This window comes from Hemibagrus wyckioides, linkage group LG24, assembly GCF_019097595.1.
Source record: "Hemibagrus wyckioides isolate EC202008001 linkage group LG24, SWU_Hwy_1.0, whole genome shotgun sequence".
Lineage (NCBI taxonomy): Eukaryota > Metazoa > Chordata > Actinopteri > Siluriformes > Bagridae > Hemibagrus > Hemibagrus wyckioides.
Genome location: NC_080733.1, coordinates 277,331 through 302,330, shown reverse-complemented (window position 1 = coordinate 302,330; position 25,000 = coordinate 277,331). Strand labels below are relative to the sequence as shown.

Below are 25,000 nucleotides of genomic sequence, written 5' to 3'. Positions count from 1 at the left end.
CTGCATAATCCTTTACAACCTCCTTTATATCACAGCTCTGTGAAGATCTCTACTGTATTTTTATTTTATTTTTATTTTTTACTTTACTTCACACTGTGGTTTTTAAGATGTTAAAGATGTTGTTTTGATAGGAGATGCTGTTATGGTTAAAGGACAGGTAGATGCTCAGTCCAACTGTTTGAGTGGAATACTAAACGATGCAATAATTCTGGAGCTGACTGTATGATTTACTGTGGGTTTGATATGGAAGTGAATGGTAAATACATACTACTGGATACACTAAACCATAACCCTGGTACATAACGCTAGTTACTACACACTACACTAGCAACCCCAAGTTTATCATGAATAAACTAACACACACATGTAGTTTAAAAACTGTTCAGCAGTCATTCATAGACTGCTGCTTGAAGCTAGCAAGCCAACATTCTGCTAGCTAACCTGCTCATTCTGAATTGAAGCTAGTGTTCTATGTAATTAACATAACATTAATGAATGAATAATCTTCTGTGGAATTATATGTGATTTTGCCATGTTGCTAAAGAACAAACAGCTTATTCATATTCACATTCATTACCATTTAATGCTAATATTCTTGTGGTTTTATGCAGTGTGTGTTTTCTCTTGTTTAAGAACGGATCTTTATCTCTTTTTTTCGCAACCTGCTGAAAGATGCTAGCATACAGTACTGTCCTGTGTAGAGGAAGACCCACTTTTTGTGCACTACTTGAAAACATTTAAGTGTGACCACACACCTGGGACATTTAGCCACGCCCCCTGATGCCACACTGTGCCATTAAGGACTAAACTAGATGTGAAACTTGTGGCCTGCTGCTTGAGTTGTGAGATTCTCCCAGTTTCTACATTCTGGAGGTTAGTGTGAATAGAAGTAGGAGAAGATTGAGAGAGCGTCTGGTGCAGGAAATGAAGCGTGGCGGCAAGGAGCTCTCCTTTATACATGAAAAAGGATCACCAGTGGCAAACAGGAATGCCACTCAATCTGGATATAATCAAAAAGTCCAACCTTCTGGCGCTTTCTTGAAAGACATGAATAATTGACCGTTTGCCTTAGTGCAGTATTCAGGTCAGGTGTTGGGACGCTGTCGAAGCTCCAGTGGGACTCGCTGCACTTATTCTACATACTGCCTCTTCAGCACAAAGGAGCGAGACAGAGGAACCTCATACTGCTCTGATGATTAAACTGTACAGTAGATTCCATTTCCTCCATGAGCAATGTCACTTCCTTTATCCAGTCTAAGAAACCCTGTATTCCTCAGAAGAAGGCAGTGCAGTGTGAGAATACATCACAGCCTCCTGCAGGAGCCAGAGCCTCCATCACAAGCACAAATATTCATTTAGCTCTGGTGAAGGCTGAAGCTCTACATATAAATTTTTATACATAGAGCTCTCTCAGTAGAGGAGAATCTCTGGAAAACTGAAGGAAACCTCACACAGGTGTTGTAGATCGTGACCTCTCACATTTCCTGGCTCCGCCCTTCATTCATTACCCAGCGCTCAACCATGCCCCACCTCCTCTCTCATTTAGATGTAAATTCAGAGCTTTTCTTCAGTACTCTGTAGTCTTCACTCCTGCATTTGGGTCGTTTGTCCAGTTCTTCCTGCAGATCCTCTGAAGCTCAATCGGATCAGATGTGGAGCATCTGCATCTTCAGCTCTCTCTCCAGATGTTCTTTGGGGTTCAGGTCTGAGCTATTCCTGGACCACTCAAGGGCCTTCAGAGACTTGTGCTGAAGCCACTGCAGAGTTGCTAGAGTGTTTCTGATTGATGGAGTGGTTTGGTTGATGGAGTTGTTTCTCCAGCAGGTTCTCTCATCTACATGGAGGACTTCTAAAATATACTTGTAATGAAGTTATCCTACTTTCTTGCTCTACGTTCCCATGAGATCTGCAGCTTGCCCTGCTTGTATTTAACTGGCTGATGAACGTTGACTAGATGATCATACAGCTATCACAGTGTCTGGGGTTTCAAAGAGACGCCATGCTACAGTTTACGTTTCTGCTATTTTGTGAAATTTCTTTTTTTGGTTTTATTTTCAGTTTGAAAGCTTTGCGTGTACATTGCCCATTTCTCCTGAGGTCAAAGCCTGGTCAGTCATTCTAGACATTTTATACAGTGGTCATTTCTGCTGCACTAATTTGATTGGCTGGGAGACGTTATGAGAGCACTGATGTTCGGTGTAACAGCAGTGTGTGTGTCTCTGTGTGTATCACTCTACTCCTCTGTGTTCACTACACAACATTCTAATATAGTAAAAGTTCATTACACTCAAACTGTTACTACACTTACTACAGCCTATCAGTCAATTTGTGTGTTACCATGGCAACATGCCACGGCCTGTCCGGCTGTGTCCTCGTCAGGAACTGTTCTCAGTGTTGGAGCAAAAAATAAACAAAATATTTTGTTTAAAAAATCATTTAATGATATTAATTAGTTGTTTGTAAAACTGATGTATAAAAGCCTACACAGGTACTGAATATTAGCACACCTGAGATTACCTGAGTGTACCTGATTATCTGGGAGTACCTGAGTTTACTTGATTACCTGGGAGTACCTGAGATTACCTGATTACCTGAGATTACCAGTGGCCTCATGTCTGCAACTGTGTTTATCTTCTCTTGATTAGTGATATTGTATAAAAGTCATGTGCAGCTACACAATACTCTGTACTCTGTTTCCCACTCGGTCCTCGTCTCATTCCTTGTGTATTTTGTCCACAATTCAGCTTGAGCTCAGATCAACATGAGCAACATCTACGAGTCAGCAGCCACCACGCTGGGCCTCTTCAACAGCCCATGTCTGACCAAAGTGGAGCTGCGTGTGGCCTGTAAAGGAATCTCAGACAGAGACGCCCTGTCCAAACCTGACCCCTGTGTGGTGTTGAAGATGCAGTCTCATGGACAGTGGTTTGAGGTAGGATTCATATCTGACTGTGTAACTACATCAGCTCTGTCTCCTTCCTCCAGGACTCCTTAATCTTCTCCATCTTTCTCTCCCTCCCCCTTCCTTTTCATCCCTCTCTATATCTTTTTGCTATAATTAAGTAGTAATACCAACCAAGGACCTCTCCAGCATATGCTCTCTCTCTCTCTCTCTCTCTCTCTCTCTCATCTAAGCTGATATCTTGTTACACATGATGAACAATAATACCAGACTGACATAATCGAGGTATTTTGAAACTAGGTCCGGATGTGCTGTCCAGCTAAATAATGCGGAAGGTCAACCTAATGTGCCATGTCTGCAGCCCGACATGAAAAGCTGCAAGAAAATGTAATGAGCGAATTAAATGTGCCACAGTAAATGTGCTGTGAAAGACACTGTGATGAACAGTATAATCTCCAGTGAAGCCACAACAGACAGAAACCTGGACAGTGTTTTGGTTTGGTTTAGTTATTAAGTGTATGGTATTAAGTGAAGGGTAGCTTCCCACTGCTGGTATGTTTGTCTCTGCTGAACACAGCTGAATCTGTATCCTGGTGGTCTGCATACAGGATCATCAGTGTTTAGTTACCTGCTCAGTGGGTAAGCATCACTGCACTGACCTTTCAAAGTCTTATTGAACTTCACCGAGGCTGAGTGACAGCTGTTTAAGTCATGGCTAGCATCAGTGACACTGGCTTATTCATCTCACTTCCATGTTTTAAGTGAATTTTACCAAAGGCACATTTACCCATGTATCTCAAACAGCAATTGAGGCTTAAGGGCCTTGGTCAAGGGCCCAGCAGTGACGACAAGATGAGCTGGAAGATGTTACATCTGATTTCATGACATCTCATAAACGTGAGACAGATCTTTTCAGATCAGAACTGAACCACGTTTGCGTGAAGTCAGATGTTACAAATTAGTTCTGTTAAAGGCCAAGCAACTGGAAGGAGAAGTGTCCATGAGTAATTTTTACATCACACTTAACTGTACATCACGGCTGGTGTCTGTCGAGCTCACACACACACACACACACACACACACACACACACACACACATACACACACACACATCTCTGCATGGACGTGTCAGTAGCAGCAGCAGCTAAAACAGCAAACACTGTGAATCAGGCTGTTCTCTTTCTCTCTCTCTCTCTCTCTCTCTCTCTCTCCCTCTCTCTCCCTCTCTCTAATCATCCACAGTGGATGAGCTGCCACTTCACCTCCAGAGTAACTGATCTTTTCAATGCTACTCCTTTCTTCTTTTTTTTGCAGTGCTGAAATATTAGTTGTTTGAGGTGAAATCTTTTACACTAACAGTGTAAAATCAGCCTTTTGGTGACAAACACAACGGTTTTCTGACTTACACATCCAATGCAAATTGAACAAGAACCCTGGAGTTGTGAATAAAGCCTTTTTCATGAAAGATTTCTGGTTATTCTTCTCCAGTAAACGTTCGTCTATAAGGCATCTGTGTGTGAGACAGACAGTTTTTTTGTTATCTGCTGGTTGGCAGTCAGCCATTAAGCAGTGCTCTGATAGAACATGCTGTCTGGGTTTCAGGTGGACCGGACCGAGGTGATCCGCAGCAGCATCAGCCCTGTGTTCTCCAAGGTATTCACTGTAGACTACTACTTTGAAGAGGTGCAGCGGCTGCGCTTTGAGCTCCATGACATCAGCAGCAACCATAACGGACTCAAGGAGGCGGACTTCCTGGGAGCCTTGGAGTGCACCCTCGGACAGGTGTGTGCGCTGTCTCTAGTATAGGGAGATACACAAAGAATAAGGTTTATGAGATGTAGTTGGGTTGAAATACTTGGCAATGCTTTAACCCTTTCTCCCAGTACACTTGTGTTCCATATATATTATATATTATTATTCAGGACACTTTTGGATTTCTGTATAAAGAGTATTATGACTCTCTATTTAGCCTCTTGTGAGCAGGGTGATCGCAAAAGGGAGGGCTGTGAGCCCCCTGCTAATATATTTTCTTCTTCTGATAAGATTGAAATTGTAGAATTGTGTTTGCTAAGTTTTTTCTGGTTTCCCCGCACAGATTGTGTCTCAGAGAAAACTCTCCAAAGCTTTACTGAAACAGGGCAACACAGCGGGCAAGTCTTCTATAACGGTAAGTAAACACACACAAACACACACACACACACATCCTGATATCTCTTCACCAAGCAAGCAATTGCATTCTGATGCTCTTACAGATAACAGCAGAGGAATTATCTGGGAATGATGATTATGTAGAGCTTGCCTTTAGTGCCAAAAAGCTTGATGACAAGGTATGAATACTTGAGAGCATTCTCATTCATTATTTATGAGCAAAGAATTTGGCATCAACAGCTTATTAGTTCATTTGTGTCAAATCAGAAGAAATATAAATTAGATAGTTCATCTGATCTTTATCTCACTGCTATAAGTGCAGCTGTCTAGCTTCTCCACTTCACACGTTTCTGTCTCAGGATTTTTTTAGCAAATCGGATCCGTTTCTAGAAATCTTCAGGGTCAACGATGACGGGACCGGATCCCTCGTACACAGAACTGAGGTACGCTTAACAAATACATGCATCATCTTCACATCTACACAACAGTACCAGTGTTGTGGTTAACTCTGACTTTGATTTACAGACCATCATGAATAATCTAAATCCAGTGTGGAAGTCGTTCAAAGTGTCACTGAACACTCTCTGCAGTGGGGATCATGAGCGTGAGCTGAAGGTAGGACAGACCTTCACTTCCTTAGGATTGTTTGTGTTGACCAGCTCGTGAATTCCTCATAGGAATGAGCTAATATTAGAGTGGAGCTTGGGTTAGTGTTAATGATGTTCGTGGCTGTAGAGAGCAACATCCTGCTTTTCCTCTGTGACTGTTTATGTTTAAACAACAATGCCACACCTTTATATGTGATAACGTTTGCTGTACCAGAGACAAGGTTATGTTGTATATCCTCAACGCTCATATGTTTCAGAGAGATGCAGCTGATATCACATGGCTTCTCACGGGTGCTTCAGGTCGTGTCAGAGCAGAAAGCCTGTGTCACATTCCCATAACAGCAATCGCCTCAGTTCCACCGCAGGATGTGAGCCGACATTTCTCATAGCCTGCTAATTAGCTAGCATCACTTACAGTGGCAGCTAGCTGACAGCTAGCTGAGTGGAAATGACACACCGTAACAACAAGAAGCTGATGCTGATACAGCCTTCGAGCTTCTTCTCCCTCTGTAAACACTGAGTCTGAGCGGATTACACTAAAATATGAAGGATAAGATTAATATCTATTTAATACATGAAAGGATTCAATTTGTTGTATAAAATGGTATAAAATCATAGTATTATCAATTTGAATTTATATTCAGAAGATTTATTCCTCATTGATCACCATCTTTTCAAATAATAATTAGGTAATCATGTTCATGTCTGTAAGACTACAACTCCCATGATCCTCAGTCTGCAAGCACATGACATTACCTCCACACCTCTCCCCTCTCAGTCACCTGACTACTAACAGAACTCAGCTGTCTGCAGTTGTACTATTTCCTCTAAATAACTTGGAGAAATCTCACTCCAAGGCACAAATTCTGAGGCAGAGGCATATAGGCGCAAACATGAAAAACAGAAGAAGTATAGAATAAGATGAATCAAAAACATTGAACAAATCTTCAAGGACATCATAAACGTTGATTATTGCAAAGAACATGTGAAAGGGAGCAGCTTAAATTGACTGAGATAATGATTGGAAGCAAGTAGAGACTTGTGTCTCTACCCTGTGGTATTCAACCATTAGAGAGTCCAAGAGGTGTGGGGTTTGAGCCCATAAATGAAAGGACTGTAGCCCTCTCAGTCCACCAGATAAAACATGATATAACCCCATGACTCTGAGTCGAGGAGCATTCTGATGGTTTGTGCAGTTATGCCCTCAATCGCCAGAGGGGGAGCTGGTCTGGCTTCTGGTACCTATCAAGACGGAGGAGACAGACAAGTTAATGAACGAGATATGGAGTATGGGCGTTGTGGTGAAGCACTGGTTGGTAAGATACAGGATTAACTAGGAGCCCAGCAGTGGCAGCTTGAACTCACAACCTTCAGTAACCCAACACCTTAACCATTGCCCCACAAAATATCTGTGTGGGAGGCGGCCTGCTTGCACTTTCTGTGTCCATACAGATCTCCCCATTTAAACATGGCTCCAGTCATCCACTGCTGGGGTATTTGATAGCCACCCAGACCAGGGAAAGAGTGGAGATTGGCACCCCCATTGAAAGGTGCAAGGTCATGGCAGTGGGTAACTTAGTGGACTAAGGAAGCAGGCTTTGGAAATATTGTGTACACACTGAGCACTCCTTAACATACTTTCCCACATCTCTTTTTACAGTTTCCTTTCAGAACTTTTCTCCAGTATCCTCAAGGTCATTGAGATACTTGGGTTCCTGGAAGTCAGTAGGATTCTCACATACTGTCTGGGAAGTAGGCTTTTTCTAGGCATTCTGAAGGCATGGGGTCCCCTGTGATCTGTGGGGCTAGATAACAGGACTTACAGAGGATAGGTTCAGGGGCCTGCTGGGAGTGAGGACTTTCAAAGACTGATGTGATTTTATGTTTTTGTGGTCCATCATGGTGACATAATTTGTGTGCTTTCAGGCATGGGAGTGGTATTGAGGTCTAGATGTTTGATTAAGGCATCAGGTGTGAGTTTATAAACTGCTCTTAAATGAGGCTTGTTACCAGAATGCAGACACAGGCTAAGCTTTCTGCAGTTCTCCTCAGGTTCTTCCACAGAGTTTAGTGTCAGAAGGAGCTGAGAACTGAGAGATGAAGTTGGCCAGTGTTGGTCATCTGAGCAGATTAATGGTGTGGATAGCCAGATGAATGAACTGATTGAGAGACAGCATGTACTCTCAGCTTTTCCTGACACTTCAGAACTCTAGTTCAAAGTCATAGGAATGATTCAGTACTGCGAGTCAAATTACAATTCAGATTCATTCGGTGAGCTGTCATATTTCTTGAGCTCTTGCTGGATTCACCTTCTTAGGTGAAGCCTTCTGTATCTAAAGGGCTTGGGCACAGAATAAGGATCCATGTGCAAAAAAAGAGATAATTAAACAGGAATGTAGTCCTGGATCATTAGCATAAATATCCAGACGAATCTGAAATCACACTTTCTAACAAAAATGCATGCTTAATGCACACTGTACTGTGCTCACAGAGTGGCATACACTAGCATGCAACAGTCTGGAATCTTGATCTGTACCAATCTGCACAGCTGCTCCCACTGTAGCTCAATAGAGTTGAGATCTGGTGATTGTACTGACCAGTCCAGCTGATTGCTTTTTTTATTGATTGGCTCCAATCAGTGCCATCCAAACAATCTTCCTACCCTCCTATTGACTTCCCATTTACTATACACCTTTTGTCCTCCCGGCTCAAATTGACCGGTCTGTTTTGACTGCTTATAAAGAATGAGGTATGTACACTACCGGTCAAAAGGTTGGACACACTTTTTAATTCAGTGTTTTTTGTTTAGGGATTTATTCTCTACATTCTAGAACAACACTGGAGATTTCGAAACTATGAAATAACACACATGGACTTCAGTAATCCATATGTAATGACAACAAAAAACAGTCAGTTGTTATTTTAAGACATGAAGGTCAGGTGTTCTGGAATAGTTCTTGCAGGAACAGTATTGTCAAGTGCATTTGCAAAACCCATCAAGCCCCATGATGAAACTGGCTCACATGAAGACCATCCCAGTAAAGCAAGACCAAAACTGACCTCTGCTGCAGAGGAGAAGTTCATTTAGAGTCACCAGCTTCAGAAATCACCAATTAACAGCACCTCAGATTAGAGGCGTTATGAAGGCTTTACAGAGCGTCAGTAGCAGACATATCTCAATATCAACTGTTCAAAGGACATTATTGTGGATTTCGGCCGCCTTCAGCATTGTTTTACAGTGTAGAAAGAAATAAACATCAGGAAACACCATGGAATTAGAAGGTGTGTCCAAACTTTCCCAGCATCAGAGTACCCAGCCTACTTCCCAGAGAGTATGTGAGAATCCTACTGACTTCCAAGAATACCTGAATCATTTCCTCCACCGAGCATGGCAGATGGTCTCAAGAAGTGTGAAGTGTAAAGTGTTATAGTTAACATCTTTGTACGTTGTGATTCATCTGAAGTGAAAGAGTACAGTAAATACAGTAGAACTCATTTCAAGGGAAGATGCTCTGCTATGTCACGGCTGATCCTGTGAGCCACCGGCATGCAAAAAACAGAAGTAATTATGCTGAAATCGGAAATCTGAGTGAGGTTAGAAGGCGAATAAATCAGGAGCACAGGAGCATGCTGAGGACTGGCTCTAGTGCCTGCTGACTCATTGAATTCAGCAAGCTGATTGACCCTGAATGTTTAAGTGCATTCTCCTGAGTAACAGCACCATGATCAGGCAGTTATTTTAAGGTTCCCAGGCATAAATAAAGATGAGCTTCTTTAATATTCATGAGCTGTTTACACAATCCTCTGAGGTCACCTCGGTGTTGATACTGATTTCACTTCGAGAGCTCTGTGTTCATGTGTTGATTAAAACACTGTTAGAGTGCTCCTGAGTGGTGAAGCATGACATCTGGAGATTGCCAGCTACACGCAAATGGCCGGGAGTCCGGGCGAGAAAAATGGGTGTGTTCTCTAGGTGGGATGGAGGTCTCTCCTCTAAAGTTTTTTTTACACGTATATCACTTCCAAAAATTTATTTGTTTTTGCGTGTATATTAGTCATTAAAAAAGAGATAATGGATCAGTGGCTGTTACTCAGTTGAAAAGTCAACCACAGCATCTTTGTATTAATATTTTAAATGGCCTTCAAATTTTGATTACCCCCCGCTAATGTCTCTGCATTAATGATTCATCATCAGAGAGATAACATAGTGCTGTGGTCTTCCTGTATGCACACACACACACACACACACACACTGTGGACAGTCAACAATTAATTCACACATCTGTATATCTGTATGTATATGCATACATTTCGATTACCACTGCCTCAGACGCAATGCTTTGTGAAATGTCAGGTTTAGCAGTTTAGCAGGAATGCTAACCTAGGGCTAACTCCTACTCAGGAAGTGGAACTTGAATACGTTGCACATATCCTAAGTGAGCACTTCCTAACTATATGTTTGGCCTTGACTGTAGTGTAGTCAAGTAACTGTAATCTGTAGTGTCATTCTGGTGGTGTGGGTCTTGGGATATTAATGTATTGAAATGATTTCATGTCTGACTCATCCTGCATAGCTGACACAAGCTAACACTTCTGACAGTCTCCTGATTGCGCACCGTGGCAGGTTGGGGTGTGATTTAGCGGCTGTGTGCAGTGGGAGGTTTGGGAAATAGGAAAATGAAGGTTACACACCTGTTACTTATTTGTGACTGCATGTTAACAGGCTGTTTTTCCTCTGACTCTCTCTCTGTCAGACAGGGATCTGAGCATGTGTGTGTGTGTGTGTGTGTGTGTGTGTGTGTGTGTGTGTGTGTGCGTGTGTGTGTGTGTGTGCGTGTGTGTGTGTGCGTGTGTGTATGTGTGTTCAAGCATAATCATTTGTTAAAACGTACTGCCACTGTATCACCCGGTCCTCTGTTAACTGACAGAAAAGCATCCTAGAGACCTAGAGACACAACAGGATATGAGAAATCATGAAGTTGTGATTAATGTCTGTAAGTTTGTGATTTTAAATAAAGTTAATTGAGAAAGTGAGGTGAGAGATCTGAATGAAACTGTATGGATATCTGATTATTTTCAATAAATGTGAGATGTGTAATTGAATCAGAATCAGAAACACATTCATTGTGAACTGGATTCTCTGTTAATAGTCTATATTTGTCCGATTGGCTGTTTCTAATAATGATTATGTAGTTTGGACTGCTAGCTTTTTAAATTATCAAAAGTTCTAAAACACTAAACACCTCGCACTATAAACTGCACACTGTACACTACACACCTCACACAGTACACTGTACACTATAAACTACACACTGTACACTATACACCTCACACAGTACACTGTACACTATAAACTACACACAGTACACTATACACCTCACACAGTACACTGTACACTATAAACTACACACAGTACACTATACACCTCACACAGTACACTGTACACTATAAACTACACACAGTACACTATACACCTCACACAGTACACTGTACACTATAAACTACACACAGTACACTATACACCTCACACAGTACACTGTACACTATAAACTACACACTGTACACTATACACCTCACACAATACACTGTACACTATAAACTACACACTGTACACTATACACCTCACACAATACACTGTACACTATACACCTCACACAGTACACTGTACACTATAAACTACACACAGTACACTATACACCTCACACAGTACACTGTACACTATAAACTACACATTGTACACTATACACCTCACACAGTACACTATAAACTACACACAGTACACTATACACCTCACACAGTACACTGTACACTATAAACTACACACTGTACACTATACACTACACACTGTACACTATACACCTCACACAGTACACTGTACACTATAAACTACACACTGTACACTATACACCTCACACAGTACACTGTACACTATAAACTACACACAGTACACTATACACCTCACACAGTACACTGTACACTATAAACTACACATTGTACACTATACACCTCACACAGTACACTATAAACTACACACTGTACACTATACACCTCACACAGTACACTGTACACTATAAACTACACACTGTACACTATACACTACACACTGTACACTATACACCTCACACAGTACACTGTACACTATAAACTACACACTGTACACTATACACCTCACACAGTACACTATAAACAACACACTGTACACTATACACCTCACACAGTACACTATAAACTACACACTGTACACTATACACCTCACACAGTACACTGTACACTATAAACTACACACTGTACACTATACACCTCACACAGTACACTATACACTACACACTGTACACTATACACCTCACACAGTACACTATACACTACACACTGTACACTATACACCTCACACAGTACACTGTACACTATAAACTACACACTGTACACTATACACCTCACACAGTACACTGTACACTATAAACTACACACTGTACACTATACACCTCACACAGTACACTATAAACTACACACTGTACACTATACACCTCACACAGTACACTGTACACTATAAACTACACACTGTACACTATACACCTCACACAGTACACTGTACACTATAAACTACACACTGTACACTATACACCTCACACAGTACACTGTACACTATAAACTACACACTGTACACTATACACCTCACACAGTACACTGTACACTATAAACTACACACTGTACACTATACACCTCACACAGTACACTGTACACTATAAACTACACACTGTACACTATACACCTCACACAGTACACTGTACACTATACACCTCACTCTGTATACTATACACTTCACACTGTACACTATAAACTACACACTGTGCACTATACACCTCAAACAGTACACTGTACACTATAAACTACACATTGTACACTATACACCTCACACAGTACACTGTACACTATAAACTACACACTGTACACCTCACACAGTACACTGTACACTATAAACTACACACTGTACACTATACACTACACACTGTACACTATACACCTCACACAGTACACTATAAACTACACACTGTACACTATACACCTCACACTGTACACTATACACTACACACTGTACACTATACACTACACACTGTACACTATACACCTCACACAGTACACTATAAACTACACACTGTACACTATACACCTCACACAGTACACTGTACACTATAAACTACACACTGTACACTATACACCTCACACAGTACACTGTACACTATAAACTACACACTGTACACTATACACCTCACACAGTACACTATAAACTACACACTGTACACTATACACCTCACACAGTACACTGTACACTATAAACTACACACTGTACACTATACACCTCACACAGTACACTATACACTACACACTGTACACTATACACCTCACACTGTACACTATAAACTACACACTGTACACTATACACCTCACACAGTACACTGTACACTATAAACTACACACTGTACACTATACACCTCACACAGTACACTATACACTACACACTGTACACTATACACCTCACACAGTACACTATACACTACACACTGTACACTATAAACTACACACTGTACACTATACACCTCACACAGTACACTGTACACTATAAACTACACATTGTACACTATACACCTCACACAGTACACTGTACACTATAAACTACACACTGTACACTATACACCTCACACAGTACACTGTACACTATAAACTACACACTGTACACTATACACCTCACACAGTACACTATACACTACACACTGTACACTATACACCTCACACAGTACACTGTACACTATAAACTACACACTGTACACTATACACCTCACACAGTACACTATAAACTACACACTGTACACTATACACTACACACTGTACACTATACACCTCACACAGTACACTGTACACTATAAACTACACACTGTACACTATACACCTCACACAGTACACTGTACACTATAAACTACACACTGTACACCTCACACAGTACACTGTACACTATAAACTACACATTGTACACTATACACTACACACTGTACACTATACACCTCACACAGTACACTATAAACTACACACTGTACACTATACACTACACACTGTACACTAAACACCTCACACAGTACACTGTACACTATAAACTACACACTGTACACTATACACTACACACTGTACACTATACACCTCACACAGTACACTGTACACTATAAACTACACACTGTACACTATACACCTCACACAGTACACTGTACACTATAAACTACACACTGTACACTATACACCTCACACAGTACACTGTACACTATAAACTACACACTGTACACTATACACCTCACACAGTACACTGTACACTATAAACTACACACTGTACACTATAAACTACACACTGTACACTATACACCTCACACAGTACACTGTACACTATAAACTACACACTGTACACCTCACACAGTACACTGTACACTATAAACTACACACTGTACACTATAAACTACACACTGTACACTATACACCTCACACAGTACACTGTACACTATAAACTACACACTGTACACTATAAACTACACACTGTACACTATACACCTCACACAGTACACTGTACACTATAAACTACACACTGTACACTATACACCTCACACAGTACACTGTACACTATAAACTACACACTGTACACTATACACCTCACACAGTACACTGTACACTATAAACTACACACTGTACACTATACACCTCACACAGTACACTGTACACTATAAACTACACACTGTACACTATACACCTCACACAGTACACTGTACACTATAAACTACACACTGTACACTATACACCTCACACAGTACACTGTACACTATAAACTACACACTGTACACTATACACCTCACACAGTACACTGTACACTATAAACTACACACAGTACACTATACACCTCACACAGTACACTGTACACTATAAACTACACACTGTACACTACACACCTCACACAGTACACTGTACACTATAAACTACACACTGTACACTACACACCTCACACAGTACACTGTACACTATAAACTACACACTGTACACTACACACCTCACACAGTACACTGTACACTATACACTGTACACTATACACTACACACTGTACACTATACACCTCACACAGTACACTGTACACTATACACTACACACTGTACACTATACACCTCACACAGTACACTATACACTACACACTGTACACTATAAACTACACACTGTACACTATAAACTACACACTGTACACTATAAACTACACACTGTACACTATACACCTCACACAGTACACTGTACACTATAAACTACACATTGTACACTATACACCTCACACAGTACACTGTACACTATAAACTACACACTGTACACTACACACCTCACACAGTACACTGTACACTATACACTGTACACTATACACTACACACTGTACACTATACACCTCACACAGTACACTATACACTACACACTGTACACTATAAACTACACACTGTACACTATACACCTCACACAGTACACTGTACACTATAAACTACACATTGTACACTATACACTACACACTATACACTATACACTATACACTATACACCTCACACAGTACACTGTACACTATAAACTACACACTGTACACTATACACCTCACACAGTACACTGTACACTATAAACTACACACTGTACACTATACACCTCACACAGTACACTGTACACTATAAACTACACACTACACACTGTACACTATACACTACACACTGTACACTATACACTACACACTGTACACAGTACACTATACACTACACACTATACACTACACACTGTACACTATACACTACACACTGTACACTATAAACTACACACTGTACACTATACACTACACACTGTACACTATAAACTACACACTGTACACTATAAACTACACACTGTACACTATACACCTCACACAGTACACTATACACTACACACTGTACACTATACACCTCACACAGTACACTATACACTACACACTGTACACTATACACCTCACACTGTACACTATAAACTACACACTGTACACTATACACCTCACACAGTACACTGTACACTATAAACTACACACTGTACACTATACACCTCACACAGTACACTATAAACTACACACTGTACACTATAAACTACACACTGTACACTATACACCTCACACAGTACACTATAAACTACACACTGTACACTATACACTACACACTGTACACTATACACTACACACTGTACACTATACACTACACACTGTACACTATTCACCTCACACAGTACACTATAAACTACACACTGTACACTATACACTACACATTGTACACTATACACTACACACTGTACACTATAAACTACACACTGTACACTATACACTACACACTGTACACTATAAACTACACACTGTGCACTATACACCTCAAACAGTACACTGTACACTATAAACTACACATTGTACACTGTACACCTCACACAGTACACTGTACACTATACACTACACACTGTACACTGTACACCTCACACAGTACACTATAAACTACACACTGTACACTATACACTACACACTGTACACTATACACTACACACTGTACACTATACACCTCACACTGTACACTATACACTACACACTGTACACTATACACTACACACTGTACACTATACACCTCACACAGTACACTATAAACTACACACTGTACACTATACACTACACACTGTACACTATACACCTCACACAGTACACTGTACACTATAAACTACACACTGTACACTATACACCTCACACAGCACACTATACACTACACACTGTACACTATACACCTCACACAGTACACTATACACTACACACTGTACACTATACACCTCACACAGTACACTGTACACTATAAACTACACACTGTACACTATACACTACACACTGTACACTATACACCTCACACAGTACACTGTACACTATAAACTACACACTGTACACTATACACCTCACAGTACACTGTACACTATACACTGTACACTATACACCTCACACAGTACACTATACACTACACACTGTACACTATACACTACACACTGTACACTATACACTACACACTGTACACTATACACCTCACACAGTACACTATAAACTACACACTGTACACTATACACTACACACTGTACACTAAACACCTCACACAGTACACTGTACACTACACACTGTACACTATACACCTCACACAGTACACTATACACTGTACACTATACACCTCACACAGTACACTATACACTACACACTGTACACTATACACTATACACTACACACTGTACACTATACACTACACACTGTACACTATACACCTCACACAGTACACTATAAACTACACACTGTACACTATACACTACACACTGTACACTATAAACTACACACTATACACTACACACTGTACACTATAAACTACACACTGTACACTATACACCTCACACAGTACACTGTACACTATAAACTACACACTGTACACTATAAACTACACACTGTACACTATACACCTCACACAGTACACTATACACTACACACTGTACACTATACACCTCACACAGTACACTGTACACTATAAACTACACACTGTACACTATACACTACACACTGTACACTATACACCTCACACAGTACACTGTACACTATACACCTCACACAGTACACTGTACACCTCACTCTGTATACTATACACTGTACACTATAAACTACACACTGTACACTATACACCTCACTCTGTATACTATACACTGTACACTATACACCTCACTCTGTATACTATACACTGTACACTATACACCTCACTCTGTATACTATACACTGTACACTATACACCTCAGTCTGTATACTATACACTGTACACTATACACCTCACTCTGTATACTATACACTGCACACTATACACCTCACTCTGTATACTATACACTGTACACTATACACCTCACTCTGTATACTATACACTGCACACTATACACCTCACTCTGTATACTATACACTGCACACTATACACCTCACTCTGTATACTATACACTGTACACTATACACCTCACTCTGTATACTATACACTGCACACTATACACCTCACTCTGTATACTATACACTGTACACTATACACCTCACTCTGTATACTATACACTGCACACTGTACACCTCACTCTGTATACTATACACTATACACCTCACTCTGTATACTATACACTATACACCTCACTCTGTATACTATACACTGTACACCTCACTCTGTATACTATACACTGTACACTATACACCTCACTCTGTATACTATACACTGTACACCTCACTCTGTATACTATACACTGTACACTATACACCTCACTCTGTATACTATACACTATACACCTCACTCTGTATACTATACACTGTACACCTCACTCTGTATACTATACACTATACACCTCACTCTGTATACTATACACTGTACACTATACACCTCACTCTGTATACTATACACTGCACACTGTACACCTCACTCTGTATACTATACACTGTACACTATACACCTCACTCTGTATACTATACACTGTACACCTCACTCTGTATACTATACACTGCACACTGTACACCTCACTCTGTATACTATACACTGCACACTATACACCTCGCTCTGTATACTATACACTATACACCTCACTCTGTATACTATACACTGCACACTATACACCTCGCTCTGTATACTATACACTATACACCTCACTCTGTATACTATACACTGCACACTATACACCTCACTCTGTATACTATACACTATACACCTCACTCTGTATACTATACACTGTACACTATACACCTCACTCTGTATACTATACACTGTACACTATACACCTCACTCTGTATACTATACACTGCACACTGTACACCTCACTCTGTATACTATACACTGTACACTGTACACCTCACTCTGTATACTATACACTGCATACTATACACCTCGCTCTGTATACTATACACTATACACCTCACTCTGTATACTATACACTATACACCTCACTCTGTATACTATACACTATACACCTCACTCTGTATACTATACACTATACACCTCACTCTGTATACTATACACTGTACACTATACACCTCACTCTGTATACTATACACTGCACACTGTACACCTCACTCTGTATACTATACACCGCACACTATACACCTCGCTCTGTATACTATACACTATACACCTCGCTCTGTATACTATACACTATACACCTCACTCTGTATATTATACACTGTACACTATACACCTCACTCTGTATACTATACACTGTACACCTCACTCTGTATACTATACACCGCACACTATACACCTCGCTCTGTATACTATACACTATACACCTCGCTCTGTATACTATACACTATACACCTCACTCTGTATACTATACACTGTACACTATACACCTCACTCCATATACTATACACTGTACACCTCACTCTGTATACTATACACTGCACACTGTACACCTCACTCTGTATACTATACACTGTACACTATACACCTCACTCTGTATTCTATACACCGCACACTGTACACCTCACTCTGTATACTATACACTGTACACTATACACCTCACTCTGTATACTATACACTATACACCTCACTCTGTATACTATACACTGTACACTATACACCTCACTCTGTATACTATACACTGTACACTATACACCTCACTCTGTATACTATACACTGTACACTATACACCTCACTCTGTGTACTATACACTGTACACTATACACCTCACTCTGTATACTATACACTGCACACTATACACCTCACTCTGTATACTATACACTGTACACTATACACCTCACTATGTATACTATACACTGCACACTATACACCTCACTCTGTAATACTATACACTGCACACTGTACACCTCACTCTGTATACTATACACTATACACCTCACTCTGTATACTATACACTGTACACTATACACCTCACTCTGTATACTATACACTGCACACTATACACCTCACTCTGTATACTATACACTGTACACTATACACCTCACTCTGTATACTATACACTATACACCTCACTCTGTATACTATACACTGCACACCTCACTCTGTATACTATACACTGTACACCTCACTCTGTATACTATACACTGCACACTGTACACCTCACTCTGTATACTATACACTGTACACTATACACCTCACTCTGTATACTATACAATGCACATTATACACCTCACTCTGTATACTATACACTGTACACTATACACCTCACTCTGTATACTATACACTGTACACTATACACCTCACTCGGTATACTATACACTGTACACTATACACCTCACTCTGTATACTATACAATGCACATTATACACCTCACTCTGTATACTATACACTGTACACTATACACCTCACTCGGTATACTATACACTGTACACTATACACCTCACACAGTACACTATACACTACACACTGTACACTATACACCTCACACTGTACACTATACACTACACACTGTACGCTATACACTACACACTGTACACTATACACTACACACTGTACACTATACACCTCACACAGTACACTATACACTACACACTGTACACTAAACACCTCACACAGTACAGTGTACACTATAAACTACACACTGTACACTATACACTACACACTGTACACTATCCACCTCACACAGTACACTGTACACTATACACTACACACTGTACACTAAACACCTCACACAGTACACTATAAACTACACACTGTACACTATACGCCTCACACAGTACACTGTACACTATAAACTACACACTGTACACTATAAACTACACACTGTACACTATACACTACACACTGTACACTAAACACCTCACACAGTACAGTGTACACTATAAACTACACACTGTACACTATACACTACACACTGTACACTATCCACCTCACACAGTACACTGTACACTATACACTACACACTGTACACTAAACACCTCACACAGTACACTATAAACTACACACTGTACACTATACGCCTCACACAGTACACTGTACACTATACACTACACACTGTACACTATAAACTACACACTGTACACTATACACCTCACACAGTACACTATACACCTCACACAGTACACTGTACACTATACACTACACACTGTACACTATAAACTACACACTGTACACTATACACCTCACACTGTACACTATACACTACACACTGTACACTATACACCTCACACAGTACACTATACACTACACACTCTACACTATACACCTCACACAGTACACTGTACACTATAAACTACACACTGTACACTATACACTACACACTGTACACTATAAACTACACACTGTACACTATACACCTCACACAGTACACTGTACACTATAAACTACACACTGTACACTATACACCTCACACAGTACACTGTACACTATACACTACACACTGTACACTAAACACCTCACACAGTACACTATGAACTACACACTGTACACTATACACTACACACTGTACACTATACACCTCACACAGTACACTATAAACTACACACTGTACACTATACACTACACACTGTACACTATAAACTACACACTGTACACTATACACCTCACACAGTACACTATACACTACACACTGTACACTATACACCTCACACAGTACACTATACACTACACACTGTACACTATACACCTCACACTGTACACTATACACTACACACTGTACGCTATACACTACACACTGTACACTATACACTACACACTGTACACTATACACCTCACACAGTACACTATACACTACACACTGTACACTAAACACCTCACACAGTACAGTGTACACTATAAACTACACACTGTACACTATACACTACACACTGTACACTATCCACCTCACACAGTACACTGTACACTATACACTACACACTGTACACTAAACACCTCACACAGTACACTATAAACTACACACTGTACACTATACGCCTCACACAGTACACTGTACACTATACACTACACACTGTACACTATAAACTACACACTGTACACTATACACCTCACACAGTACACTATACACCTCACACAGTACACTGTACACTATACACTACACACTGTACACTATAAACTACACACTGTACACTATACACCTCACACTGTACACTATACACTACACACTGTACACTATACACCTCACACAGTACACTATACACTACACACTGTACACTATACACCTCACACAGTACACTGTACACTATAAACTACACACTGTACACTATACACTACACACTGTACACTATAAACTACACACTGTACACTATACACCTCACACAGTACACTGTACACTATAAACTACACACTGTACACTATACACCTCACACAGTACACTGTACACTATACACTACACACTGTACACTAAACACCTCACACAGTACACTATGAACTACACACTGTACACTATACACTACACACTGTACACTATACACCTCACACAGTACACTATAAACTACACACTGTACACTATACACTACACACTGTACACTATAAACTACACACTGTACACTGTACACCTCACACAGTACACTATACACTACACACTGTACACTATACACCTCACACAGTACACTATACACTACACACTGTACACTATACACCTCACACAGTACATTATACACCTCACACAGTACACTCTACACTACACACTGTACACTATACACCTCACACAGTACACTGTACACTATAAACTACACACTGTACACTATAAACTACACACTGTACACTATACACCTCACACAGTACACTGTACACTATACACTACACACTGTACACTAAACACCTCACACAGTACACTGTACACTATAAACTACACACTGTACACTATACACCTCACACAGTACACTATACACCTCACACAGTACACTGTACACTATACACTACACACTGTACACTATAAACTACACACTGTACACTATACACCTCACACTGTACACTATACACCTCACACAGTACACTATACACTACACACTGTACACTATACACCTCACACAGTACACTGTACACTGTACACCTCACTCTGTATACTATACACTGCACACTGTACACCTCACTCTGTATACTATACACTATACACCTCACTCTGTATACTATACACTGTACACCTCACTCTGTATAATATACACTGCACACTGTACACCTCACTCTGTATACTATACACTGTACACTGTACACCTCACTCTGTATAATATACACTGCACACTGTACACCTCACTCTGTATACTATACACTGTACACTGTACACCTCACTCTGTATACTATACACTGCACACTGTACACCTCACTCTGTATACTATACACTGTACACTATACACCTCGCTCTGTATACTATACACTATACACCTCACTCTGTATACTATTCACTGTACACCTCACTCTGTATACTATACACTGCACACTGTACACCTCACTCTGTATACTATACACTGTACACTATACACCTCACTCTGTATACTATTCACTGCACACCTCACTCTGTATATTATACACTATACACCTCACTCTGTATACTATACACTGTACACTGTACACCTCACTCTGTATACTATACACTATACACCTCACTCTGTATACTATACACTGTACACTATACACCTCACTCTGTATACTATACACTGTACACCTCACTCTGTATACTATACACTGCACACTGTACACCTCACTCTGTATACTATACACTGTACACTATACACCTCGCTCTGTATACTATACACTATACACCTCACTCTGTATACTATTCACTGTACACCTCACTCTGTATACTATTCACTGTACACCTCAGTCTGTATACTATACACTGTACACTGTACACCTCACTCTGTATACTATACACTGTACACTCTACACCTCACTCTGTATACTATACACTATACACCTCACTCTGTATACTATACACTGCACACCTCACTCTGTATATTATACACTATACACCTCACTCTGTATACTATTCACTGCACACCTCACTCTGTATATTATACACTATACACCTCACTCTGTATACTATTCACTGCACACCTCACTCTGTATATTATACACTATACACCTCACTCTGTATACTATTCACTGTACACCTCACTCTGTATACTATTCACTGTACACTGTACACCTCAGTCTGTATACTATACACTGTACACTGTACACCTCACTCTGTATACTATACACTGTACACTGTACACCTCACTCTGTATACTATACACTATACACCTCACTCTGTATACTATACACTGTACACTCTACACCTCACTCTGTATACTATACACTGTACACCTCACTCTGTATACTATACACTGCACACTGTACACCTCACTCTGTATACTATACACTATACACCTCACTCTGTATACTATACACTGTACACCTCACTCTGTATACTATACACTGTACACTATACACCTCACTCTGTATACTATACACTGCACACTGTACATCTCACTCTGTATACTATACACTATACACCTCACTCTGTATACTATACACTGTACACCTCACTCTGTATACTATACACTGTACACTATACACCTCACTCTGTATACTATACACTGCACACTGTACACCTCACTCTGTATACTATACACTATACACCTCACTCTGTATATTATACACTATACACCTCACTCTGTATACTATACACTGTACACTATACACCTCACTCTGTATACTATACACTATACACCTCACTCTGTATACTATACACTGCACACTATACACCTCACTTTGTATACTATACACTATACACCTCACTCTGTATATTATACACTATACACCTCACTCTGTATACTATACAGTATACACCTCACTCTGTATACTATACACTGTACACCTCACTCTGTATACTATACACTGTACACCTCACTCTGTATACTATACACTGTACACTGTACACCTCACTCTGTATACTATACACTGTACACTGTACACCTCACTCTGTATACTATACACTGTATACTGTACACCTCACTCTGTATACTATACACTGTACACCTCACTCTGTATACTATACACTGTACACTTCACTCTGTATACTATACACTATACACCTCACTCTGTATACTATACACTATACACCTCACTCTGTATACTATACACTGTACACTGTACACCTCACTCTGTATACTATACACTGTACACTGTACACCTCACTCTGTATACTATACACTGTACACTGTACACCTCACTCTGTATACTATACACTGTACACTGTACACCTCACTCTGTATACTATACACTGTACACTATACACCTCACTCTGTATACTATACACTGTACACTGTACACCTCACTCTGTATACTATACACTG

General features: G+C 40.2%; 1 protein-coding gene across 1 annotated transcript in view; it reads left to right on the top strand.

Annotated features, from left to right (window-relative positions):
* cpne4b (copine IVb) overlaps window positions 1-25,000 on the top strand; it is a 38,190-nt gene that overhangs the window by 901 nt on the left and 12,289 nt on the right. The window contains exons 2-7 of the mRNA XM_058378449.1: window positions 2,745-2,932; window positions 4,505-4,684; window positions 4,998-5,069; window positions 5,155-5,229; window positions 5,410-5,493; window positions 5,576-5,665. Of these exons, the coding sequence (XP_058234432.1) occupies window positions 2,762-2,932; window positions 4,505-4,684; window positions 4,998-5,069; window positions 5,155-5,229; window positions 5,410-5,493; window positions 5,576-5,665 (672 nt within the window). The 5' untranslated portion in view covers window positions 2,745-2,761. The remainder of the gene's footprint in view (window positions 1-2,744; window positions 2,933-4,504; window positions 4,685-4,997; window positions 5,070-5,154; window positions 5,230-5,409; window positions 5,494-5,575; window positions 5,666-25,000) is intronic.